A 27,946-nucleotide genomic window follows, 5' to 3' on the forward strand; every position below is an offset into this window, starting at 1 on the left:
TAGCTTAACCTGCGAGTGTGTAACCAGATATCCTGTTCGTTTGTGGGAAAGTCTCATAAAAATGCCACAGCACCATAACATCTCCTAAGTGGCAAAAATTTCCCAAGCAACATAGTAATACATGTTAGGACAATCCTATTTGTAACTGCACTATGTTGCTGCCTATGCATGTAAAAATATCAGCTATACATGGTTCTGAAATCATCTCTGTAAAGTGAGTTAAAAACATAAGCAAGACTAAGACAGGTAGGAAAAAAACCCCCAACAATGAAAAACTTTTGAAATCAAGAAAAAAATCTCGAACTGATTTTAAAAATGCCAGTATATTATCATAGAGATTTTGTCTTTGTGCTTACACATATTTAATTATTATTTAAAAATTTAGTCAGTTTGCCTGTTTCTTCCACTTTTGACAATCACACCAACCATTTCAGTACTGACTTCAGTTTCTGGCCAATTTTACTTTCTAATTCCCTAACAAGCTGTATTGTTTACTTATGCCTCAGTACATTAAGCTATTTATTATACTTCAAACAGTGCTTCCCACTAAATTTTCTAAAAATTGTGTATTGAGTCTATGTAGATTGGCCTCAAGTTATGCCAAATTGCATTTTGACATCCAAGTTGTCTTTCTCCAGCTAACAGTGGCTTCACGAAAACTGTGCAGGGAAAATAGCAGCCTTATGCTGGGGGTCTCAGAGCACCTTTGGTTCTGCTTCACCTGAGTCAGAGAAGCTGCAGCTGGGAGTCCTATGCTTGAAGAGAAGAGCAGCAGCTTATACAGAAAAGCCAAGCTTTGGCTTTGACAGGGAACAGAGACTCCTCTGGGAGCCATGAAGAACACGCAATTAGACTGATGTGCCCACCTACTGACAGGCAAAACTGAGCTTCCAATAGCAGAGCATTCATGTTGGGTATTTGGAGGAGCCAAGTTTTTGCAAAGCCCAATATCTGGCATTCTAAAAAGCAGCAAGAAGCTGACACTTTAGATTCTATTTTGCTTAAGGAAAGCAAAGCAAATATCTACTTTTACACCTGCACAGTGCACTTTTCTGATGGTGAAGGTCAGCTTGTAGCTAGGGAAATGGCTACACAGAACATGCAAACAAGCTTCTCTTGACCTCTGAGCCAAGCAACAGCATTAGTCAAATATTGAGCCAATTGCACCATGCACAGACAGTGCAGCCTATTTCTTGAAAGCACCTCTGTTTAGAGTCTGCACAGTATGTCAGAACAATGATCTTGAAACTAGCACCTGAGTGCCACACAAGTCTGCAGAGAAATGAAATGCTGAAGTACTTTTCACAGTCAGTATCATAATGTGAAATGCGAGGAGTTCAGAGTTCTTAAAATAAACTACATATGCAGACTGTTCAGGGAATCACTCTCAATATAGATCCGAGGATTATTAAACAGAATTCAGGTATAGAAATGTAAGCTAAGTATTTCTGGGGTCATGGAATGTTTAGATATTAACATATGGTTTTTATTTGTAAATGTTACACTAAAGTTCTTACTACTCTTGAAAGCAATGAGCAAGAAGTAAACAGAGAACAATGTCTGCAGTGTTTGCGACTGACAAACAGCACGCTAAGCCACTAATAGGAATGAAAATCTACACACACTTTCTTATAAAATAACCTAATGTGCAGTGTGGTATATTCTCTTTCATTCCTTTACCAGAAGGAATGAGTAAGTGTGTGCAGTCCGTAGAAATTACAAAATTCTTTTCCAGAGGTTGCATTATGAGCTCTAAAATATGCTTTCTTGTTGCACTGTATTTCAGCGTTATTTCACAGCATTACATTTGTCTTCACTCACACACAGAAAATGTTTTTAACATTCACATAAATTATGTTAGGTTTTTAAAGGGTATTAGAAATTTGGTCATGTGAGCTAAGACCTAATGTAATTTTCTCTTAAAAGAATAGTGACTATTATAGATTTCAGTGTAATGCAGGAAACTAAATGAATTATTTCTCTGGACAACAAATGTCTGTTATTCAGATAGATACTTAATTTAGGAGACCTATTTAACACTTCTGAAATTGAGGTCACTTTAAAACCTAATTGAGATTACTTGCAATACAAGGACTATTTATTTCCTGTATACCATCATCCATTAATTAAGTTACATATAAGGTTAAAATTTAAGTATTTAAAAGGCACATTCTACTTACATACTATGAGATTCTACTAAACAACAAACTTATTACAAAAAATAAGCTTTTTGACTAAAAAGAGAACATATTAGCATAAGGGATTGATTTTATTGTAAGAAATCCATCAGGAATAATGAAGACTTAAGTTAATTAAGAATTAGGGGTAAATATAGCAGAAGAATTTTCTCCAGTTACTTCCAGTTTTTAATTAAAATTACAGAATCACAGAACGGCTGAGGTTGGAAGAAACCTCTGGAAATTATCTAGTTTCTGGGGCTGGAGATCGCACAACCTCTTGATCAAACTGCTCTGACCACTCTTACAGTGACACAAAATTTTATGTTTACATGGAATATCCTGTAATCCAATTTAAATCCACTGTCTGTAGTCCTGCCATTAGGTATAATCAAAAGAAGTCTGGTTACATTTTCTTCACTCCCTCACCACCACATCTGATCAGATCCTGAAGACTTCCCTTCTCCAGGCTTAATAACTCCAGCATTCTCAGTCTCTTTCTTGCATGTCAGATGCTCCAGTCCCTTCATCATCCCAGTGACCCTTCACTGGACTCTATACACAAAAGACATGGGCAAGCTGGAAAGGGTCCAGAGAAAGGCCACAAAGATGATCCAAGGACTGGGAAGCCTGCCATGTGAGGAAAGGCCAAGAGAAATGGTTTGTAGAGCCTTGAGAAATGACGGCTTAAGAGAAACCTTATCATCATGTTCGAGCATTTAAAAGGTGCCTTGCAAAGAAAGTAGAGACTGCCCCTTTAGAAGAAGTCACGTGGAAAAGACAGGGCAATAGGTACAAGTTACTGTTGGGGGTATTTTGATTGGACACAGGAGGAAAAATTTTCACAATGAGATCAGTCTTTGGAATAATCTTTCCAGGGATATGGTCGATTCCTCAACACTGGACTCTTTAAAGATTCCGCTGGGCAGGGTGTTGCTCCATCTTGCCTAGACCATACTTTTGCCATAAAAGGTTGAACTGAATGATTCTTGAGGTCCCTTCTATCCTCATATTCTATGATTCTATTTAATGGCTCATAACCCTACATCAGGAAACACTTTTAGTGTATTTTCTTTTCAAAGTATCCAGACATGTTTTCCATTTTGAGTTCCACGGACCAGCTGACTTCATTATCTAGGCCCCTGATTGTAGCACAAATTTCCCTATTGAAAGGAAAATTTTGACTCTTTAAAGTTACTGACAATGCTTTAGTTCAGTTCAATATTAAAATTTGAATTTTTCTATGGTTAAAAAATTATTTTGGATATAAGAAAAAAGCAGTAAAAGAGAAAAGAGCATGGCTTCAAAAATGATCACATCAAAGCTAGGCACCAAATTCAGAGTTCACTGTTCATGCAGGTTAAATGCAATGTAATCTTTCATAATTCTTCAGAAACTGACACATGAAATTGTCGGTCATGGATCACATATCTACAAGTGCAATAACACTGCAGATAAGAAAAATATAAATATGATTGAAGATGAGTTAATAGGTTATATTTTGGAAAGAATCAAAAAGACATCCAGGTATAAACACATCATGGGTTTACTAATGATACATCACTTGGTCTAACAGCTTGTTAATCTAGAAAATAAATGAATAGCAGTTGTCTCACATCTGGACTTCATTTAAAACATTGCAATTTTTCACATGAGGACTTGTTAAATTTGTGAAGATGAGTAGTAATAGAAGAATTAAAAGTTGGCAAGGAACTGCCCAAGGGTAAATGAAAAGAAAGGCAGTGTTTAAAAGGCATAGCATCATCTGGAAAAGAAGTTACAACACAGTTCTTTGACACTCATTTTTAAAACTGCTTTGATAAAAAAAAAGAGGACAACTGTAGCACAGGAGAAGTCATCATAAGACCTGCCCCGAATTAAGTAAAAAAGCAGAAAACATGGGCTTATTTTAAACACCCAGGCCACAAGATTGGAGCAGTCTTCAGGGGAGAAGTTGGCACAAATTTTCCAACATTCTTTTATTGATGAGTCTTCCTCAGTTTAAGATATTGTATCACTGACAGAAAAGGTACCTTCTTGATTCTGTGAAAGTTTAAACATATTTGGCTTTCCTTTACTCTTCTGTATTTTTTTGCAAGAAGGCTAGTGGCAGACACAGAGGAGGTACCCGCCAGTTCATTGAATTGACAAATTAGTTCCATTCCCCTTGTTTTTGATCCTATGAGCATTTACAGGTTCAACCAATAAAGCATACTGGCAGACATTTGTGGTGGGATTAAGACAAGGCAACAGAAAAAATGTAGATGAACTCATGTGGGAAAAAAAAATCATTATTTTGCTAGCAGTGACAAAGGCAGCTAAAGAAAAGTCAAAGCCAGAAGCCTTAGAGACAACAGTGCTCCACATAGAAGAGACTGGGGAAAACTGTCTAAAAGTCTGTTGCTACATCAAGCATTCAGAGGCCCATCTACACTATACTGAAAAAAAATCGACTTAATGAAACAATAAAACTGTTACCTTCCATTCTGAAATAAGTTTGAAAATAACCGAATTTCAGTAATACAGCAATAACCTTTTGGCTCTAATGATGAGTATATTACTAGATGGATCTAATAAGGAACACATACAGGAAGAGGTGCTGCTCAACTCATGACCTCTTTTTTTTCATCATATAAAACCTATATTCCACAACTTGGACTTTTCTGATTTCAGGTCTACTTTGATTTGTACATGTTAACCTTTCAATGCAGAGAGATGGAAAACAGTTCCAACTATAAAGCAGACAAAAAAAGCCTACACAGTAAATGCCTTGTGTCTTATTATATAGGCAAATAAATGTATCAAGTGTACAGATAAGTAAACATATGTGTTATTACATAATACTGAAACTAATACTTACAATGGAATTTTTTTGAAACAGCTGCTGTTTCACATCTTAGCCTAGCATTCCACTAGTCATTTACACATCATTTTAAATAGTTTTGTCAGGGAAACACCATTTAATCTAATACACTGAATTACATTAATATTCTTAATTTTATCTGAGCAAAGTTCTTTCCTCATCCCAAGATGAAAAGAATACACAATTTTTCATAATATATGTTGTATTAATTAGATCTTAACACAATTCTGATTGCATTTCCTTTTTCTCCTCTAGTTACTTTATATCTGTAGGAAATGTCTTCCTCATTTGTTATGATAAAGGGATAATATACCTCTGCCTTATTGTAAAAATAGAGAAGTATTTCCAAACTAAAATTCAGAAAAAATTTGCAAATAAACTATGACAAGGTTTAATGAAAAAAGAGACATGCCTTCTAAGAACAGCATGGCATAATCAAAGAGGAACTAAACTCTCCCCACTTTTTCCTAGTTACCCTGGGACTTGATAGGTGGAAAATCTGCTAAAATGCTCTCAGATGGCTCCAATCTTCATTCTGGAATCCTCATATATTAGAAACCGAGTGTTTAACTTGGGGAATGCACTGCGTACTAAGTTTTAATAAAAAAAAATAAAAGAACCCACAAGAGTTAATGGCCAAACTCTGTAGTTGTCCATCCATTTTTTTTCTTTCAGTTTTTATATAATGGTCTTGTTACTGCATCATTACCATCTTGTACTCAGCAAAATCTGACACATTGTGAAAAGTGTGTAGCTGTCATTTAGCTTGACTAGACTTTATGTCCCCAATGAAAAGCATGTCCTAAACACTTAGAAAGTAAGTTATAAGTCCCATATCGCTTCAATCATAAGAATCAATATCCTCTAATTAAGAGTCACCAGTGATATGCCAGATAAACAAACTGTCCCAAAGGAGGAGTGGAATGTTCTTAAATAGTGGAAACAAGGAATAAAGTATTTCTCCTTCCTTGCCAACCACTTTAAACATAAGCAATACACTGATGGGGAAAGCAACTAATTTCGATTCCTTGTAGAGTTCATTAAGTAGATAAGAATCTAGAGTAGCATACATGTGTGCCTATACAAACACTAAACAAACACACACACGCACCCCCCAGAAAAACCCAAAAAACAAAACACCAACCAGGATTCCACCCCAGAAGTGATATAAAATTCTCGTATTCTTACGGTAGTCTGAAATCTCAATAAAGTTTGCTTAAGGGTCACATGAACTTGTCTTACAGAAGTCCACAGCCAATATGCTCAGTACCAAGTTCTTTTCTTGTTTAATAATAAACTGTTTGAAACTATAAAAATGTGTTTCATAGATCTGGATTTTTATTTATAAAGAATTGTCCTTTCATATCAAGAGTTCCTTTTTTTTCTTTCATAAAGAAAAAAATTCATAGAGCATAGACACTTTAGCAGGTAATGTAAGATTTTCAGTACAAATGATCAATCACATACTTATCATACCATCTTATATGGCAAACCTATGACCTAGTTCTAGAAATCGCTTATCTTCAGGTTTAAAAGCACCAACTGCTCTTAATGAAGGCACCAACAAAACTGCCATAATGAAAAAAATAAAATCTCTAAGTGATCCTAAAATCCAAAGCCCAGAAGAAATTTTCAAGCCACGACTGCTTACAGAGAGGACAATACAAATGCCAGGTAGCTTTTAACAAAAGGTGATCAGGTTCAAATTTGTCTTACTCCTTCCTTGATCTCCATATTGTGCAATGAACAATGAAATATGACCATTGTATGGAAAGGCAACACAGGGGCCGAAATAAGGAGAATTGAGAGATCTTATTTTTTATTATTAAGAGTTTTTAAAAATCCAAAATAAGATACAGTTCTCAGACACCCAAAGGAAAAGAATCCTTTTTCTCTCTAATGACACAAACAAAAGAAACTACTCTTACTAAATGATCTTCAGTTTGCAATTTTTTCATATTATCAAATTAAAAATGTAAAGCCATCAAAAGAGAAATTTTGCCAAGAATTCTTTGTTCAAAAAACTAATGCAAAGAACGTCTTTATTGGTGACCTACATAAAAACTGATCGTTTGAACTTTCTGTCAGTTGGTGTAGCAACCCATTATGGTCATAAATTTGCAAATAAAAATAATGTTATTTCTTCTTGCTTCCAGTGAAAGGTTTTGAGCATTCCCTTTAACAAATTTTACAAATTAAACTTAGACACTAAGTAGGCATTATGCAGAAGTACAGAATTCTAAACTTCATTTGCCTATGACAAATGAAGATACTCTTTTTTGTGTTTCTTTTGACATGTAAGTTTCTTTATCCAACCTCCTTATCCAAGATCTGTTCAGTCTTCTATTTTCATGTGTGTTCCCTCATTATGACCACCCAAAATATGAAACTGCTTGCAGACATGCACTGAAGTGATATTTTTCAAATATATTTCAATGGAGTAGAAATTAGATCAGCTACCATTAATATGCAGGATCTCAAATTAGAAGAAGTCTGTAAGAAAATATTCATATGCAGAAAATAGCTCAAAGGACAGTCAAAATTTGGTCTTCCAATCACCAAACAAAAACAATAATATGGCTTCAGCAACTATATCATTATGCATTAGATAACAATAACCAGTTATTTAAACCTAAAATGAAATACTCAGGGAGTCTTCTTGATCAGTTAATGTTTTCATAAGAAAAATAAAAATTGCAATTGCAATGGTAAAATTCCTGAAAATTTTCACTATACTGTCTTTTCACAGGATTGCCTATTTCTACCATCAGCTTTATCCTGTAGCAAATTTTCAAATTTAGTCTTTGAAAAGTCAGTTTGAGAACTTAAGTACTGGATGTTTCCAGCAAAGGAAAGCAGGGGAAGTTAGGAAAAATAAAGTAAACACTACAGAAAGAACACAAGAAAATTAGTGAATTGCAGGAATTCTTTCCCAACCCCATTCAAAACCAGTTCTCTCTTGCCTAGATTATCTTATGCACACACCTGGAAAACCTCTTCACCAGCCTTTAATCATGCTTTTTCCCCTTTCTACTCCTATGCTTATCCTTCAACTCCAGTAACTGTTCCCTCTCCCTCAAGCTTTCTTTGCCCTTCTTGCAATAAAGCCAGTCATCCCCTTTTCTCATTGAAAGACATAGACATGATATGACAAAGTTTGAAAACAGCAGCACCACCCGCGCAGCCCTCTAGCAATAGGGAGGGTCTGAAACTGGAGATGAAATCTGACCAAGGAAGTTAACCTCAGTTTGTCTTGGCAACTTTCTCACACTTTTACAGGAAGCCTAAACTGGCTTTTGCTTAAAAAGAAAGTAGGGAGAAGCTGAGCAAACGGCCACAAAAAAAAAACAACCAAGAAAAAAACCAGTCTGTCTGTTATGAGGGAAAAGGAGACTATTCAGATGAAACTCATGCTGCATACAACTTCCACCTGGTTAATTATGATGTTGCAATGTGATTTCTCTCAAGACAAATAAAAAAAAAAAAACAAAAACAAAAAACAAAAATCCAGAGATGACACTTGTATAAAGTATATTGGCATAAACTAGTATGAAATAATTGTATATTTCTGTAGTATTCAAATATATGCAGTATAGTTAACATGCTACTGTACCTCATTTTGAAGTTCATCACCACTTTTAGTAGAAGCAAGGATCTCATACAAAGTACAGCAGAGGTCTTCTGTTGTAGGCCCTCCTGGGTTACTCCCTTGAGATTCCTTCAGGTACTTTCCAACTTCACACCATAAAAAAGAATCATCTACTTTTTCCAAAGATTTGAGATCAGATTTCTCATCACAGTAATTCTGTAAGTGATTCAGCTGGTTATTCAGAAATTTGTTATAATCTAAGCTTATATTTTTCTGTGCATCAGCCTCACCATTCACAGGCAGCTCTTCAGAGTGATCCAAATCATGCATATCAAATGAAAACACTATATTTTTACCGAAGAACACACCATTATCACCATTTTGCTCTTCAGGCATCTGTATGAGGGCCTTAATCTGTTCTTCGGTGAAGTGAGAAGCAATTCGAGATGTGGCATTACAAGCTGCAGTAGCAGATGATGATGGAAATGGTCCAAACATCTGCTTGATCACCTTTGTCTCATCGTGGCCAACACATTCTTTCCCGTGAAATGTCTTAAAGAGAAAAACAGCTCCACTTTCAATTGCTTCTTGCCCATTTTCAGCTCCAACTGTTAACAAAACCAAATGCAACTTTATACACTTCATATTAATACATTTTCAGTACCTATAACATAACTGTGTTCAATTTCTTGCTGCAAGTCTCATCAAAACAGCTATCAAAAGAAGACCATAACAATTAATAATTGTTGCAAGGTACTGAATTATAAAAGGTAGGTGATAATAAAGAATCTGTCTTCATTATCTTTCTGTGTACTAAAAATTCATATTAAGACTTACCAATGCTTTCTCATTTTTCCAAGCTAGAGAAAAAAACTTGCCAGAAGACTTAAAGTCACAATAGTATATTTATGAGCTCTTTAATGATAACAAATTTCCACTTTGTTTCACTATTTATTCACTGCCTAATCTGAATATTCATAACAGACTAAATATCCAGAATTCAGTTGGGAATTACTGAATTCTTGTAGTAATTCTCAGTAGAATTACTACAGAATGTGTATTAGTTAGAAAAACTGCTCAAAATAATTAAAGCAAATAAATGCATGAATTCAAATTTCTATTTACAAAGCATCATATAATGCAAATAAATATGTTATTAGATAAAAACATAAATTTACTTCTTACACAAATATTCACAAAGGTACTCAAGGAAAACATACGCAAAACCTCCATATGATGAATGAAAATGTCACTACTAACAATTTTGAAAGTCATCAAACATAAACTAAACAAAACCAGCCAGCATAATGGGATGGGGTGAGTGGTGTGTGTGTGTGTTTCATTTATTTATTTATATGATGGAAATGTGCTGATTTTTTTTTACTTCTGACTTGATTCAACTTAGGTTAGGTTTAACCCCAGGTAAAGCGAGGGGTTTCTTCCTGTAACCGGAAAGAGCAAAAAAATCCAGCAAAAGTAGAGGGAACAAGGCTAGTAACTAGAAACATTATATATAAATGAAAGTGCCAAAAAATTCAATATTTAGCTTGTATTTCCCTGTGGTGCACTTTGAAAAGGTGGACAGGACTGAAGGTGATATTTACAAGATAATTGGATACCTACATATGGAAGATACATGACATATTTATATATCTCAGAGAAAAAAGGTGGTTCAGCCATTCCCTTTTAGCATTAACTATATAAGAATCACAGGAAAAAACCTCCACATTTGAAAAATTGTAGTCCTAAGTTTGGCTGCATGAAACTCATTCTTATATTCCTAAAATACAAATACATATTATTTAAAGTCACTTGTGTTGGAATCTTCTCCGGGGACACCCCCTTGTCGCGGGGGAGAAGCTTGCGTGCCCTCATGAGGTTGAGAGCTATGCTGGAGGTGGTTTGTGCCGCCGGTAGGGTCTCCCATGCCAAACAGGACTCAGCTGAAGGGTCAGACAAAGTGTGTCCACGGGCAGGATGGGCTCGCTAGCCGTCTGGCAACCATCCTAGGAGAAGGACAACTCCAAACCCAAACCCGGGCAGATGGAGCTCATTTAGCCCTGTAAGGCCATCCATCTAAGAGAAGGATACCCTAACAAAACCCACGTCCTGAGGTATTCGCTGTCACCGTCCAAGCTTGCTAGGCCGTGGCAGATGAACCTTAGGAGTAAAGGGTGGGCCCAGTTCTGCGCACGCTGTGCCTCTCCTCAAAAATCCATTGCGCAGGCTCGAAGGGTTCACCCATATTGCAAAGCCCTGTAGCAACAGGTGAGGGTCGAAAACGGCAGGTGATAGGAAGCAGCTGGAAGCCGCAGACCCAACCCTGCATGCAGGCGGTTCAGGATATGGGTCATTAGAGACTTGACCCCGGAGATGACAGTCTCTTGCGGCAGCATCCTGAATGACCAAGCAGCCTTTTCTAGGGACAGCACTGCTTGCTCCACACGGAGAGGGGCCTAGCAAAGGTGGCCTAAACAAAGCTCATCTCCACACCCGGTTGGATAACCGTGGCCAACTGGCATCTTCCATGTGGTCAAACAAAAACAAAGAGATTTCAAAGGCATACACCTGCCTGCAAAGGTGTGCTCAAACTAACACTCGCATGTTGGAACATCAGAACCATGCTTGATACTGGGGATAGTGGACGTCCTGAGCGTCGTTCTGCTCTAATTGCCCACGAACTGTCACGGCTCAACATTGACATTGCTGCTCTCAGTGAAGTTCGTCTTCATGAGGAAGGCAGCCTTAAAGAACATGGTGCTGGCTACACACTCTATTGGTCAGGCAAACCCAAAACCGAAAGACACCTTTCAGGAGTTGGCTTCATGATTAAAAACTCCATTGCCTCCAAACTTGAAAATCTGCCGACAGGTCATTCTGATCGCATTATGTCCTTACGCCTCCCTCTACACAACAAGCAACATGTTGTTCTTTTTAGCGTATATGCCCCAACTCTCCAAGCTGACCCAGCGGAAAAAGACAAATTCTACACTGGCACCTCATTGACTATATCTTAGTGCAACAGAGAAATGTCAGTGATGTCCGTCATACTCGAGTGATGCCGAGTGCAGAATGTCAAACAGACCACCGCCTTGTGCGCTGCAAACTTAACCGCCACTTCAAGCCCAAACCTAAGAGAGGTGGCATTCCAAGGAGGAGGCTCCAAGTCAGCAATCTTCAAACAGCCACAGTGAGAGACAGCTTCCAGGTAAACCTTCAAACTAGACTTAAAGATAATCCCATAGATCCCTCTCCTGAAGCGCTTTGGCAACATATTAAAAGTTGCATCCTGCAGTCCTCTGAAGAGTCCCTAGGGTTCTCCTCCAAGAAAAACAAAGACTGGTTTGATGACAACAATCAAGAAATCCAGGAATTGCTGAAGAAGAAGAGAACTGCTCACCAAGCACACCTTGCTCAGCCATCTTGCCATATAAGAAAAACTGCCTTTCGTCTTGCATGCAGCAAACTCCAACAGAAACTTTGAGACATCCAGAACAAATGGTGGCTCCACCTAGCAGAAAAGACACAACTATGCGCAGATTTGGGTGACCAAAGAGGATTCTATGAGGCCCTGAAAGCAGTGTACGGACCCACACACCAGGTTCAAAGCCCCCTACTCAGTGCAGATGGTCAACTGCTTCTAACAGATAAAACCTCCATCCTGAACCGATGGTCTGAGCACTTTCAGACTCTTCAGCACCAACCGTGTAGTCCAAGGCTCAGCAATTCAGCACATTACACAACAACCAGTGAAACATGAATTGGATGCAGCCCCTACTATGGGAGAGATACTCAAGGCCACACAACAGGTGAAAACTGGCAAGGCAGTTGGGGTTGATGGAATTCCACCTGAAATCTGGAAGCATGGAGGTCAAGCACTCCATGCCAAATTCCACGAGCTTGTTGTGCGTTGCTGGGAACAAGGGGAACTACCACCAGATCTCCGTGATGCAGTCATCATTACCCTGTACAAGAAGAAAGGAGAAAAATCAGACTGCTCAAATTACCGAGGTATTACTTTGCTCTCCATTGCTGGTAAAATCCTTGCAAGAATACTTCTGAACAGATTAGTGCCCACTATTGCAGAAGATCTTCTACCTGAAACCCAGTGTGGTTTCAGAGCCAATAGGAGCACCACAGACATGGTGTTTGTTCTCAGACAACTGCAAGAGAAGTGCAGGGAACAAAACAAAGGTCTCTATGTAACCTTCGTTGACCTCACCAAAGCTTTCGACACTGTGAGCAGAAAAGGCCTGTGGCAGATCCTGGAACGTTTAGGATGTCCCCCCAAGTTCCTCAAAATGATCATCCTGCTACATGAGGATCAGCGTGGACAAGTCAGATATGGCGATGCACTCTCGGAGCCCTTTCCAATAACCAATGGTGTGAAACAAGGTTGCGTTCTTGCACCAACTCTATTCACAATCTTCTTCAGCATGATGCTCCAAAGAGTCACAGTAGACCACGATGAAGAAAACGGCATCTACATCCGATATCGTACCGATGGAAGCCTATTCAATCTAAGGCGACTGAAGGCCCACAATAAGACCCTAAACCACCTTGTCCGTGAGCTGCTTTTTGCTGACAATGCTGCCCTCGTTGCTCACACAGAAGCAGCTCTGCAGCGCTTAACATCCTGCTTTGCAGAGGCTGCTGAGCTTTTTGGGCTGGAAGTCAGCCCGAAGAAGACGGAAGTTCTCTACCAACCTGCACCTCAAGAAGTCTTCCATCATCCTCACATCACCATAGGCAATTCAGAGCTTAAGTCAGTCCAGCAGTTCACCTATCTGGGAAGTATCATTTCCTCAGATGGTAAGATTGACAAAGAGATAGACAACAGGCTAGCAAAGGCATACAGAGCCTTCAGAAAACTCCATAAAAGAGTCTGGTCCAATAAACACCTGAAGAAAAGTACAAAGATTAGTGTCTACAGAGCCATTGTACTGTCTACTCTTTTATATGGGTTTGAATCCTGGGTCATCTACCACCACCACCTGCGGCTTCTCAAACGCTTCCATCAGCGCTGCCTCTGTTCAATCCTAAACATCCACTGGTCTGATTACGTGACCAATGTGTTCTTGAACAGGCAGGGGTCAGCAGTATCAAGGCCATGCTGATGAGAACGCAGCTGTGCTGGGCAGGGCACGTCTCCAGGATGGAGGATCACCACCTCCCAAAGATTGTGCTCTATGGTGAACTCGCCACCAGCTGCCGCAAGAGACGAGCCCCGAAGAAGAGATACAAGGACTCCCTGAAACAACACCTCAGCCTTGGCCATATTGACTGCCACCAATGGTCCACTCTGGCCTCCAATCGGGATTCATGGAGACACACCATTCACGACACTGCTGCTTCCTTTGAGAATGCACGGAGAGTCAGTCTTGAGGAGAAAAGACAACGCAGAAAGAACCGTTCCTTGCCAATGTCACCCAGGGAGACGTTCCGCTATGCCTTTTGTGACCGGACCTGCCTATCCCATATCGGCCTTTTTAGCCACCAGCACGCTTGCAGCAAGCGTGGGTAGTGTCCTTCTCAAATCTTCGTTCACGAAGCCTAGCCATGATGATGTGTTGGAATAGAAGTACAGATTATTAAACTAAAAGAGCAATTGAAGGATTTGAGAAAAGGCTCTTAGGTTTACAATGTGCTAATTCTCCTTTATTTTTAATACTTCCTATTTGTGGAGGCATCCCTTGAGAAAATACTACCTCTCTCATCTCAATGAGATGAGCCAGACAAGATGGCAAGAGGAGCACTACTAGAAGCTACCCTTTGTTTTTAAGCTAATCAGATCATTTCATTAAGAGACAATTCCCCCACAAAGTAAATCAATAATATAGTATCTGTTGACTAGGCTGAGATTTCATTTCCTTGAAATGAAAGTAAAAAGACATACAAGCAATTCTCTTTCCCTGGTATACATTTATGATGATGGTGGTTGGAACATTACTATCAGTTCAGTTTGTGCTTCAATCAGTGCAATCTATTCCGATTTGTGTCTGCATAACATTATACGTGTTTATTCAGAAGAATCAAAGCTGATGGTTTCTTTTTAAATTGTTTTAACTAAATAATCATGCATCTGTTTTCACGTGTTTCGTTTTCCCCACTCCATCAAACAAAAATTCAACCCTATTACTTTCAAGTCTTTCAATTTGCTCTACCTACCCATCATATTAAAAGTTGAGGAGGGTGGATGGAAAAGAAAAATTTTGCAGTTATCTTTGGCAGAAAATGAAAAATTGGAAAAAAAAAAGGAAAATAAAATCACACATCTAATGCTTCTTTCCATCATTAATACAGAAAACACAAATCTGTCAAATTATTTTCATAGATAACATTTGCAGCAAAGAATGGCAAACACTTATTTTATTACCTTTTTTCCATTGCTGAATATTTTTTCCTACTTACTCGTGGCCTTAATTTTTTATATTGCAAATTTTAGAATCATATTTTTGCCAGCCTACAGACTCCACCTTTCCTATTAACTTTAGGCACTGACAGTTGGTACAAACTCAATCCTCATCTTGCATGACTTTTCGTCAAACCTTGTGTGTTGCAAATGCCTGCTGAAATCTGTGCGCACGAAGAGGTGCTTGGCTTAGGGGCAGAGAGATGGCCCTTCCCAGACGCCTGACACAGAAAGGCAGGCAGCCACATGCTTAAATTCCAGCCTGAAGAGGATAAAAGTCTACTAGCAGCACTAGCTCTATTAAACTTGTATTAGAAAAACGGGGATTAAAAAATAGGACGAAATTTATAAAAACAAGAGAAATATGTCACTAAAACAGAAAGAATTAACCACACAGCAAACTTTAGAACATGTGTATTGCCAGACGAGTTTAAAACATTTTTGTCAGTGATTCCAGAAATACTCAAAATTATACTTGTGATGACTCACTAAAGCAATATCCATTACAAGCATTAATAGCTTTAACAGACATCTTCTGCAACTGTACAGCACAACTGATTTCTACGTGTCAGACATGAATAATTTGCCTAGCCTTGTTTGAAAGTCTATGTTTAGACATTTTTTTCTTTCTCAATTTATTAAGTATTTTAAAAAAAATATCAAGAAATAGAAATGTAAATGTGGCAAGTTAGCATTTATATTGTGATACAAAACTCTGGTCTATAATGCCAAAATCAAGTAAATATATTTAGCTATAATAATTCTCTCAGTCTTTTCACTTAGGGTTCTGTTGAAGATATTTGAAACACTATCAAAAAAGGAAAAAATAGACCTATGAGACTGAAATGAAAAATTCACAAATACGTGACAAGAGCTTGAGGCATGTGCTCAGTTTAAGAGCTAATGAAGTTAAATTCTGCCAAAAGCAAAAGCTGTATTAGGTTTAGTCTCTCAATCAAAAACTAGGTTTCCAATCAAAACTATGTTTTCATACTTTTTTTCCATAGTATATTTCAGTTTTAAAAGTTTAAATCCAGATAAGTGAAATTTATTATTTATTTCCCTCCTCAATGCCATACACTTAAAACAGAAAACATTTCTTAGATTTTTATCCACCTATGCAGCAGTCCAATTTTTCATTACACCAGTTACATGGAAGTAAGGCAAATAACACCAATATTATTCTTTTCTCAGAGTACTGCCATTCCAAACGAATTTGTTGTTTTCACTTAGCAACTGTTGATCACAAACCACACCACACACTGCAATACAATACTATCAAAAAAGCAAAAATAACCACACAACAATGGAATAATATCCTAAAATAAAACAGAAAACCAAACTATGTACATTAGATTAACTGAGTTTCAAAGATATTTCAGGGTAAAAACTGGTGCCAAGGTAGATCCAAAACTATACCCATATGTAAAGTATGCAGACAGAAAGCAGCTTGAACCCATCCCCAAATAAAACAGTGTATTATTAGAATATTAGAGAATGACAACATACCTATTTGTTTTGCAGCTTGCAATATAGTTTTTAAATCACCATTTACCATTTGGTGTTCTTTTTTGTCCAAATTGTCATCAACAAATTTTATTATCTTCTTCCAAGTAAGATCAGACTTCAGCAACTGTGCATGTAGTTTTGACCTTTTAGTCTGAAAGTACAAAATATTTAGGCTTTTTTATTTATTTCAAATTACTACATGAAGGTTCTTTTAAAATTAAACATCAAATAGAAACACCTCCTTCCAATTGCATTCAGTCAATACATAGTAATGATTGCAAGCAGTTTTCCTGTTACCTTTTCTAGACTCTTTCCTGAGTGGAAGGAAGGATACATAAAAGCACACACGCTTTCTCACTACTTGACTCTTTTCAAAGCAAAATTCTCTATAAAGCCGAACCCTTGCAACTTCAAGGGATTTAAAGCTCCCAAGATTCAAAATTCATTTCACGTTACAGGTTCCCACAAGGCATCTACTGCTTTGATGCATTATTTCTTGAAAAACTAGAAAGTACCTGAATTTAGTGAACTTAATATTAAAAAGGAAACGTTTGGCTTCCCAGCTCTACATAAGCTCGGAGCTAAAAGCACACCAGTTTTGCCCAACGTCCGGAAAGATGGGCTGTACCAACACACCCAAGCAAAACTATCCATATGGCACATTGTAGTTGTAAGGGCCTAGCATAAATCACAAAGCTACAGCAAATTTCACTTTGAGGGAGAACACTATGAAGGAATGCACAGCAAACTATACACACTCCATACAGTCTTGCTTGCCTACTTTTATAAAACAGCAATGCAAGTGAAGAAAGCACACAATTCTTACTATAATTATGTTCTATAAAAGAAAAAAAGCTTTACCGCTAAGTCAGCTAATTCTTCACTGTAATCCTCATGCTTAGTGACATTTGAAAAGGAGCGTAAAGCGCCTGTAAGACGAGGCAAGGCCATCTGTTACTCATTCAATGATCCATAGGATGAGAAATCAAATCCCAATTCAAGCACCTAGATGAGAACAGAAAAAATAACGTGGCTTTATTAATGCTATAAATACAAACTCACATCACAAACTTGAAAGACCTTTTCAAGCAAGCAGAACTTGGCTGGAACTTCAATTATACCAGTTAAAAAAAATGTCAAAATGCTGGTAAGATTCAATAAAAGGAAGGTGAAAGGCACAGAGCACAGGCATAACATGGTGGCATGCAGAGGTCACTCAGTAGGTGGTTCTTCTCTGTCCTCCCTAAATAAAAGTTAACCAGCAATGAGGCAAAGTGGAAATATTCCTTTAGCACTACTAATATGAGTATTATAGTGAAATCTATATAACTGAACTTTAGCTCCCAATAGCAGTAAGCAATTACAATGTATAGGAAGATTTCCTCTGAGTCAGCCCATGTTTGGAGCTTTCAGGTCATTAACAGACTCCAGTGCTGATACAGATAGAGGCATCCTTCTTGACAAGTGCTTAGCCATTTTTAATCAGAAAAACAGAGCAAGAAAATTATGACAGGAAAAAAATTATCATAGGCATAGCACGGAACTACTATAAGAGACCAAGAGAATAAAAGGGCTACCATAAAACTGAATAAAGTATGCCTCGGGATGTTTTCATCTCACAACTGGGAGTGCAAACAGACACACACATCGCGGAGCAGAGCTCTCTTCAGGAACACAGCCTATTTCTGCAGTCTTATTTCCTCTGCGAAACAGGCTCATATCTATACACCAAAACACAGCTGTTCTCCATCTGAAATTGTACTTGTTCCAAGCTTTTTACTGAAACTATTCTCAAAGTTATTTAATTTCAGAAGGTGCCCACAGCTGAATTGTTTAATGAACAGCTACAGTTTCTGATGGTAAGATACAGTTTAAATTATTTTTAAAACAATTAATGATACCATTACAAACCTAACGATCTGCATGATTCCTACCATGCCTGAAGACCAACAACCATCCAGAATTTAAAGAACTTATAACAGAGCTAATAAAATTACTTCCACCTCCTAGTCATCTAGTATACAGAACTCTCTGCTTTCATTCAATTACCCTTAAAGTTTTTCTTCATTTAATGACTGCATTTGTATTTTAGCTATCAGCTCTGCAAAACAGTGCAGAAGCAAATCCAGATGCAGCGTTCCAGTCACAAACAGAGAAATGTCACTGACTTGTCAGGTCTGCTTGTTTTCACACCTCACATTAAGTTGCTTTTTAAGAAAAGCTATCACAACAGCTGATATCTTGGAGATGAATGTTACAATGATGAAGCTACAAAAACCACAAAATCTTTAACTGTGAAGGGGACAGAGAGGGTATGTTCAAGCCTAGAAGCAGACAGAGCCAAACAACAATGCAGCTTTAGAGATGTTCAGTGAATATATGACACACAATTCATACCAGCATTGCCCCTAATGAAATCAGGCTGTGAACACTACAGCCACCATTACACAATGGAAAAGTAATGTGTCCAAACACTGAGGGAATCCACCCTGACCTTTTTTGTTTAAACGCAACAAAAAAGGTACATCACTTCCATACTGTTCCAATGACAGAATTGCCATTAGCTATTAAAAATTACCACATTTTCCCTATATATTTTATACTTTCACTCAAATACTTTTTCTATAGCATTGCGCTTCTTTATAAAATATATATAACAACATAATTGTAATATTATTATCTAAATAATCCTTTCTGAAATAACATGTACAGGAATTTTGAACCCACTTATGAAAAGTTCAATTTTCACAGACACTTGTAGGATATTTTAAAGCATCTCCAGTAAGGTCATTTATTTGGAAGGAAACTGGATTATAAAGGAGTGTTTCTTTCTTCTTCGTTCATCAATTTATTAATACCTCCTGGAAACAGAAAACTTGCAACCCCTGAGGAGAAGTAAAGGGCACACTGCCCTGACCACAAGCATAACCAAAGAGCCAAATCCAGCCCTGAAGTTCTACAGTTGATCTTATACTAAGAAATGCTGCTTGCCTATGTGCTTTCAGAACTTGCTGGTCCCTAAGGGGGCTGGTTTGGCTTCTGCATCTCATTTATAGGCAAACTTCACACATACCCTTCACTTCTGGTCCATGACACCCATTCTTAGCAGGGCATCACAACAAAAACAGCTAGTAAATAGAAAGCAGGGGACAGAATCACAGAACACACTGAGTTGGCACTGACCCATAAAGATCATGGAATCCAACTCCTGGTCCTGCACAGAACAGATCCATTTACTGTACTGTTAACATAAAAAGCAAGGTAAAGTTTATGAACTTGGGCGATTATTCTGCAGCATATTAGTCAGGTGTCTGGGTTTGAGGGAAAAAAACCAAAATGTTTTACCCACAAGCAGGGGAGGGGCCTCCTCCACGATAATCACACCACTCTTTATCAAATTTAAGAAAAGGAATTTTAATACAAGAAGGATAACTGCTATATATATATATGTAAACAGACTAGTGCAACCCACTTCCCCAACACCACAAGAGAGGAAAAAAAAAACAAAAACAAAAGAAACAAAACAACAAAACCCAGCAGGTTTTTTCTCCGGGAGAAAAGGTTATACTTAAGTGTCCTTGTCACAGCCCGGCTGGCTGCAGAGTGAGTTTCAGTCCCTCTCCAGCGAGACAAACGAGCAGTGAGCTTTCAGATGGACTCAGTCTCTTCCCCCTGTGTTCCCCGTCCAAGAAGCAGAAAGGTACGAGCAACCAGCAGCAAATCCAAGGCAGGCAGCAGCAGCAGCACGGCACGAAAAGTAGTCCGAGGAGGGCAGCGGCAAGACAGCCAGGAAAAACCCCAGCAGTAACCAGCAGGGCAGCCTGCCTCCTTCGAGCCCCCACTTCCCCGTTCCGCCGAGCCAAGACTCCGGAGAATATCCAAAAAAAAACCAAAAAGAGACAAACCTGCCCCCACCCCAGCGATCAACAGTTAACTGCTTCTTTTGTTAACCGCTGGCCTGGGCAGTTAAGTGGCAGGGGAGAGAATTTACATAATAATCCCAAACTACAACATCAGGTCAAAAAGTACTGATCTCTTCACTCTCATCACCAGTTACAGGAATTGAGACAACATGAAGGTGAGTTGGGGGAAGTCTAGGCTGGATATCAGGAAAAGGTTTTTCACCCACATGGTGGTGAAGCAGCCTAAAACAGTGCCCCAAGGGCAGTGGTCACAGCACCAAGTCTGTCTGAGTTCAATAAGCATTTGGACAACACTCTCAGGCACATGGTGTGCTTCTTGGGTTGTCCTGCACAGGGTCGGGAGTTGGACTCATGATCCTGACAAGTCCTTTTCAACTCAGCACATTCTATTATTCTATGATAAAAATTATGTGACCTTATCAGATGCAGCATAAATTTACATTTGTTTTTTTAAAAAATACATTACCTGCCTTCACATAAAGCTTGCTTATGTAGACACCTGTCTGCATCAACTGCCTTTAGACTGGATCACCTACTGCTTGTCTTCTTGCAGCCACCACAAGAGTTAAGTAATTCCTTTAGATTTGAGAGAAATGTATCTGTTTGCTTACAGCTTAATCTGAAACATCTGTACCACCAAATAGTCCTGCTAAAATCTGCTGGGTTTGGAACAAGGACATAAAAGGCAGCGGCAATAAAATCCTGTCTACCAGGGCCCACACACAGAAGATGAATTTTGCCATTATTCTGCTCATTACCCCTGAAGAAAAGTGTTAGACAGGTACCATCTTAAGTCATGTTTGCAGAAGGACAATTGGAATGGGAATTCAACCTTCCAATCTTCTCCTCCCTATGCCCAATCACATAAGGACAACTTGGGGCCATTCTGCTAATGATTCTGATAATGATGTGCCCAGGTGGCCAAGAAGGCCAATGGGAATCTGTCCTGTATCAAAAGTAGCGTGGCCAGCAGGACCAGGGAAGTGACCCTTCCCCTGTACTCTGCATTGGTGAGGCCACACCTTGAGTACTGTGTTCAGTTCTGGGCCCCTCAGTTCAGGAAAGATATTGAGGTGCTGGAGCGGATCCAGAGAAGAGCAACAAGGCTGGTGAAGGGACTGGAGCATAAGTCCTATGGGGAGAGGCTGAGGGAGCTGGGGATGTTTAGCCTGGAGAAGAGGAGGCTTAGAGGTGACCTCATCACTGTCTAGAACTACCTGAAGGGAAGTTCTAGCCAGGTGGAGGCTGGTCTCTTCTCCCAGGCACTCAGCAACAGGACAAGGGGGCACGGGCTCAATCTCTGCCAGGGGAAATTTAAGTTGGCTATCAGAAAAAAATTCTTTCCAGAGAGAGTAATCAGGCATTGGAATGGGCTGCCCAGAGAGGTGGTGGATTCACCATCCCAGGAGGTTTTTAAACTGAGATTGGATGTGGCACTGAGTGCCATGATCTAGTAAATGCACTGGAGTTGGACCAAGGGTTGGACTTGATGATCTCAGAGGTCTTTTCCAACCCAATCGATTCTATGACTCTGTGATTCCTTGAACTATCTCAGATTTCCTGCCTCTTATAAAAAAACCCTTAACTTTCCACCAAGCCTCTGGTTGAAAAGCAGAAAAAGTAGTATCCACCCATGTCTAAAGCATTATGAAGATGAGAGGCAGTAGCTTTTATAGTCTATTTTACTTCTTTTAAAAGCAAGTGTGATCTGAAGTTGAAACTTTTTATTAGAGAATGTAAAACATAAACACAGCTTGTACTCAGAGTTCAGGTAGGAAACCATTCAAAATTTATTGTTTTATAGTAAACATGAATCATAATCTCAGCAGGTTTTTATTCACTAAAGTGAAACATAAAAAAAATGCTAGCAGTATCACAAAAGTAACAAACACTACTAGAGAAGTTTTCCACTTCATACTTTCAACAACTACTTAAAATTTCCTTCAGTTCCTAGCCTTCCTATATTTTAATATAATTGAATAACTGAACCATCTCTTTCTCTTCTCCACTGAAATTACAGATTGTGGTCAAACACACATCCTTTTGAAATTGACTTAATTATTATGCTCTTTAACAAATCAAGCCAACTGCTGAGTAGGCTCTAAGAAAAGGTGACTGCTCAGATCTCATACCTCAATGTTCAAGAGGAATAGAAATCTTTCTTTACTTAAAAACCATGGAATAACATAGCATTAACAGAATCACAGGTAAAATCTGCAGTTCCACTATCCTAAAGTACCAGCTTCTGTAGTCTCTAATATTTGACTTGTTAAATGTCCCCTAAACCTCACAGCAGTCATCTTGTTTAAACTACTTAAGGAATATTAAGCCATGTTACTAGGCTTTGCCTATATTGCCTATAATTATTTAAACTATTAGAAAGTTTTTTCTGTCTATATAAACTACTCACTTATAAAACTTAAAGAAAGTATTACTAATAAGTAATCTAATCTAAGAATGTTAAAAAGAAAAAGAAGCTTTAGACATTGGCAATGAATAGGAGATTGCTATTGATCACTAAGGATTTGGACCAAACACCGTTCTTTCACTTGAGAAAGTGGAAACATTTCAAATGAAAAGGGAACTGAAAAGGCAAGAGGTATGTAAGCCAGACGGCCATACAAAAATAGAGGGATAGTGCAGCAACGTTTTACACTTTAAATATATAGACATCAAACATAAAAGCAACTAGACTATAAGGACATATTAAGACATTTTAAATATATCCACACACAGAACATTTTACTTCTTTACGCTGTTATGCAAGAGGAATAAAAATAAATCCAAAAGCATTAAATTTCAGCAACATTTTAGAATGGCTACAATTAACTTTAGCTTCATTAACACAAAGGTTAACTATATTTTACTTACAAATAAGACTCAATATTTATAAATACCCTCTCCCCATTCTATTTGGTGTGTACCCTTTTTATATTATACACAGACCAAAGAAAAAATAATTTAAGAAAAATGTTTTAAATTAAAAATTAAAACTACTAAATAAAAAAGTTATTATACCATAATGAGAACATTTGTATTAGATTCACTTAAATCTCTTATCCAAGCATTTTAGATTCAAACAGTACAAATACAGCACCTACCATCAAAGTTGAGAGCCAGAGATAATAGTAGTTTAATAATGTCTGGGACATTAATCATAAACAGCAGGCCAAAGCAAGATACTATTAACAATAGTATTTTCCCACTTTGTACTTTTCACCTTTACAAGCAGTGCTATATGATGTAGTAACAATTGTACAATTTCAGACATCTCATTTTCTACAAAAGGCCCAGACATCACACTGGAACCATGTCAAGTTGTCTGGGTCAAATATTGCTATCTCCAGTCAAGACCAGGTCAGTCTTTGAAAGGGTGATGGCAAGATTAAGGAATATGTACACAGGAAGAAACAGTGGCTTCCTGACACACAATATTCATCTCAGCAAATACAAGAATTCAAACAAATGCTTCGGCATAATGAGGAGGCAATAACTGTGCCTCTGTGTGGATCATTCACGTAAGAGACAGTTTCAAGATTTTAGCTATGTAATTCACTAAACAAAAGAAAAAATCCTCAACAAACAAAACAACAATGAAAACACATAAAAGGGAATTACAAGCCATGCACTCAATAGACTATTAACCCCTTCCACATTCTCACAATCTTAGCCATACATATGGGATTAAGCACCAGCTGTTTAACACAGTTCCTGCTTGCATCAGCTGGAGAGCCATTTCATGTGATTAGTGTTTTGGTGTGATGCCAAACATATGGCTTGGCCCAGTAACTTGTGCTTTTTAGATATGCTTTGAGATTGTTACTCAGGGTAGCTATTGTTTCTTAAAAAGAAAAAAAATAATAATTTTGAAACAATCCTTTTCTCAGAATAACTCATCTTCCTTTTTCAAGAATATAAGATGTACTCTAATTGTTAGACTGAGAAATTGTCTGCATTTTTATGCCTTAACTTTAAAGCCCTGTAGCAAGAGACAAACTGCATCCCCAGCAACAGGAACTTATAGACTTGCCTTACACATGGACATGTACTATAAGTGAACATCCAACTTTGACACCCATAATACTTATGTTCATTTAAACACTAGGCATAAGCCACAAATGTAAGATGGGGGGGTGGGGGTGGAGTCATTTGTTTAGTTTTGCTTTAAGCTTAATTGGGGAGCTCTGTGCCTCTGTTTCACACCATGCCATTAACAGAGGTTGAAAACAACCCCAGGGGGCTCATTTTACTTTGTTCCAGAGAGGTTTTTTCACTGAAGTAGGAGGCGCACAGAGGGTAAATAGGAATGTGTTTAAAGGAAGTAAAGGGAGGATGAAAAAGAACAGGTAAGTGAGAGAAGAAAAAAACCCCTTTGAGTTAACAACAGCTAAGTAGCACATGTTGCATCTCAGAGAATGGCTGAGAGGATGTAAGATGCATTTCAACAAACATAACTGCTGTAATAAGACATGCATAATACATAATTGTATAACTGCTGTGATAAGGCATGCTAAATCACCTATTCAGATGGTAGTAAAAAAATCTCTATAACACACTCCTATAGTGAACAGAAAGCACATAAAAGGATAAAGCCCCCAGTGTTAATTACTGGCCACAGAAATGGCATTACCAGATTCTTTGCACCTCAGCTTCAGGACATAAAAGGATTGCTTATAACAGTCAGTAAAGATTCACAATAAAATTTTAATGTAATGAAAACTTGGGGTTACTGCAAAGGTACAATTGGATGACTAACTCTCCCATGGGGAAAGGTTAAGAGAATTGGGATTGTTCAGCCTGAAAAACAGATGCCAGACTGACATAATTACAACCTTCCAGTATTTAAGGAAGCCTACAAGAAAGATGGAGAGACTTTTTACAAGGGCATGTAATGATAGGACAAGGTGGAATGGCTTTGAACTGAAAGAGGGTAGGTTTAGATTGGATATTAGGAAGAAATTATTTACTGTGAGGCACTGGAACAGGCTGCCCAGAGAAGTAGTGGATATCCCATTCCTGGAAATGCTCGAAGTCAGGTTGGACTGGGCTCTGAGGAACCTGGTCTAGTGGGAGCTGTCCCTGCCCATGGCGCAGAGGGGTTGGAACCGGATGATCTTTAAGGTCCCTTATAATCCAAACCACTCTGTGATTCCCACTCAGTTTGGTATTATCGGCAAACTTCATTATGGTACAGTTGATCCCATAATCCAGATCACTCATGAAGACATTAAGCAGAGTTGAGCTCAATAGCAATACCAGCTCGTCCCTCAGTGATAGCGGATCTGTGTTTGCATCTACCCAGAGTTTTTTTCCCAAGGCCTGGGGCCCAACAGTGCTGGTAAAGACAGATGTGAAAGTGCTGACAGCCTCTGTCTTTTCAGCATTATTGGTGACTAATTTACCACTCATGGTAAACAGCAGGACAATATTTTCCTTCTGTTTATCGCTTACATACCTGAAAAACCATTTCTTGTAGTTTTTGATATCTGTGGCAAGTTTCGAGTTAAGCTTTTGCTTTCCAACTACATCACTGCATGCCCTGGCAATGCTCTCGTAGTTGTCAACAGGTATTCACCTGCTTTTCCTTCTCTGGTACACACCTCTTTTAGTTTTCAGCAGACTCAGAATACTTACACCAGCAGGGCTTAATTGTACTTGCACAGCTGACTACCAAGCCAAAGACCACAAAAGGTCTGAAAGTGGCCATAAGAAAAAACAAAATAAGCTTTCTTATTTTAGCACTGATTCTAAACCATGCCAACGTTTGTTCGGTCATCCATCCTCTCACCTTCTCCCAGGAGAAGGTACATCAGCCCTTTCCGAACTTCAGAAGGTGGACTCCCTAACGTTTCAATTTAAAAATGAAATTGATCTGTGTGGGTGAACTGATCTTATATTATATATAGAGAGAATGGATGTATCTATGTGTCAAAATCCTTCAGCAACCCAAGAAATAACCTGGGAAGGGGGGAGATACTGAAAAACGTTCTTGCAAAGATATAGCTACTGTTATTAGATAGGAAGTATTTAAGTGTAACTCAATTGTGCAAGAGGTAAAAATCATCACCTTACAGCCCTCTAGGAAGTTTTGTTACATAGTATCTATACAAATGTAGGCCAGCACCTTTATGCAACCAGGGCAGATGAATGTGAGGAAATTATCCATGAGAGTATCAGTTTCAGCATGCAATCAGATCCATCTCTCATGGATAACATACAGCTATGCCTGGCCATAGACAATAATGAAATACAGTGAAAATCCAAACATCTTTTTTGAATTAGCTAGAACCATCGCATAAAAAGACATGATGGCTCAGACTAATACCATGGAAGTAAATAAACTGGGCCTCTACATCAGCAGAGCAACAATATTAATTTTTATTAACTTTCTTTTTAACAAAAAACTGTAAGAAAGTCACTTTTGGATAATACAAAATATCTTTAGTCAACTGAGATATCAATTCATATAATAGAACCTTACTGTTGCTGTACCAAAGGCACAGAAAGCAAGTAAAGTTTACTGAATAATTAGCTATCAAAAGACAAGATAAATTATGCATGGCTCATAAGCTGGGTGTACAACTAAGGTTAGGTCCCGGGGTTTTTTTGAGAAATGTTTATGTTTGGTACACAGAAAAAAAAACAACAACAAAGTAGAAAGGATTCTTCAAGGGAAATGGGACTAAAAGAAGGAAAGCAATTCTGCTATACCTTCTAGGTTCTTCAGAAGCATAAAATTAGTAAGACCCAAAGAAGACATTTATTTAATGGATGCATACCTGAAAAAGCAGAATAGCAAACTACAGATTCTATTACTACAGTTCGAATATCCAAGTCATACTTTTCATGGTAGGTACACTGTAATTACAATTTAGTTAATTCTGCTTGGGAATACTTCATTGAAGGAAATAACAAACTACATCTTTTGTATTTCAAATCAAGCTTTGATTAGCATGGATTTACTTAAAAGAAGAGACCAATTTAACTTCATTTAAATAACACTTTCTGCAGATGCTACAGAAATAGAGATATCACACAGCTTCTGTTCATTGTCAGTGAATGATATTGAAAATCGTGCTTCAGATACAGAACTTTTTCTTCTTTCCAATGCCCCCTCCCATCTCCACTCTTACAGCACTAAAATATTCAGTCCTAAAGTTACACCTTGAAATAGTCTGGAGCATATGACCACTTGAAACTGAGGGCTGAAGAAAGCGGGGTTTTGCCACTGCTTCTTGTGAAAACAACATTGGTCCATGCCTGATGGAGGAAACTATTACTGACAACTCAGCAGCACACATGTCCCTGAAGCTTAGGAGGCAGTGAGGGGGAAGCATCTGTTTCCAATTCTGGTCCCTAAAGCATAATTGGAGACACAAACCCTTACAAGTACTCCCAAAGTTTGCCTAGACTAATTGTAAAAGTAATAAGCTTAAGACTGCTTTTAGTGAGGTCTAAGATCAAGCTCCTAAA

General features: G+C 38.2%; 1 protein-coding gene across 2 annotated transcripts in view; it reads right to left on the bottom strand.

Annotated features, from left to right (window-relative positions):
* Positions 1 to 27,946, bottom strand: part of ASCC3 (activating signal cointegrator 1 complex subunit 3) — a 266,328-nt gene that overhangs the window by 232,053 nt on the left and 6,329 nt on the right. For both annotated transcript variants that reach the window (XM_071548808.1, XM_071548809.1), the window contains 3 exons: positions 17,412 to 17,555; positions 16,551 to 16,701; positions 8,654 to 9,237 (listed from right to left, as the gene is read on the bottom strand). In XM_071548808.1, the coding sequence (XP_071404909.1) occupies positions 8,654 to 9,237; positions 16,551 to 16,701; positions 17,412 to 17,501 (825 nt within the window). In that variant the 5' untranslated portion in view covers positions 17,502 to 17,555. The remainder of the gene's footprint in view (positions 1 to 8,653; positions 9,238 to 16,550; positions 16,702 to 17,411; positions 17,556 to 27,946) is intronic.

This window comes from Pithys albifrons, chromosome 2 (assembly GCF_047495875.1).
Source record: "Pithys albifrons albifrons isolate INPA30051 chromosome 2, PitAlb_v1, whole genome shotgun sequence".
NCBI classification, from domain to species: domain Eukaryota; kingdom Metazoa; phylum Chordata; class Aves; order Passeriformes; family Thamnophilidae; genus Pithys; species Pithys albifrons.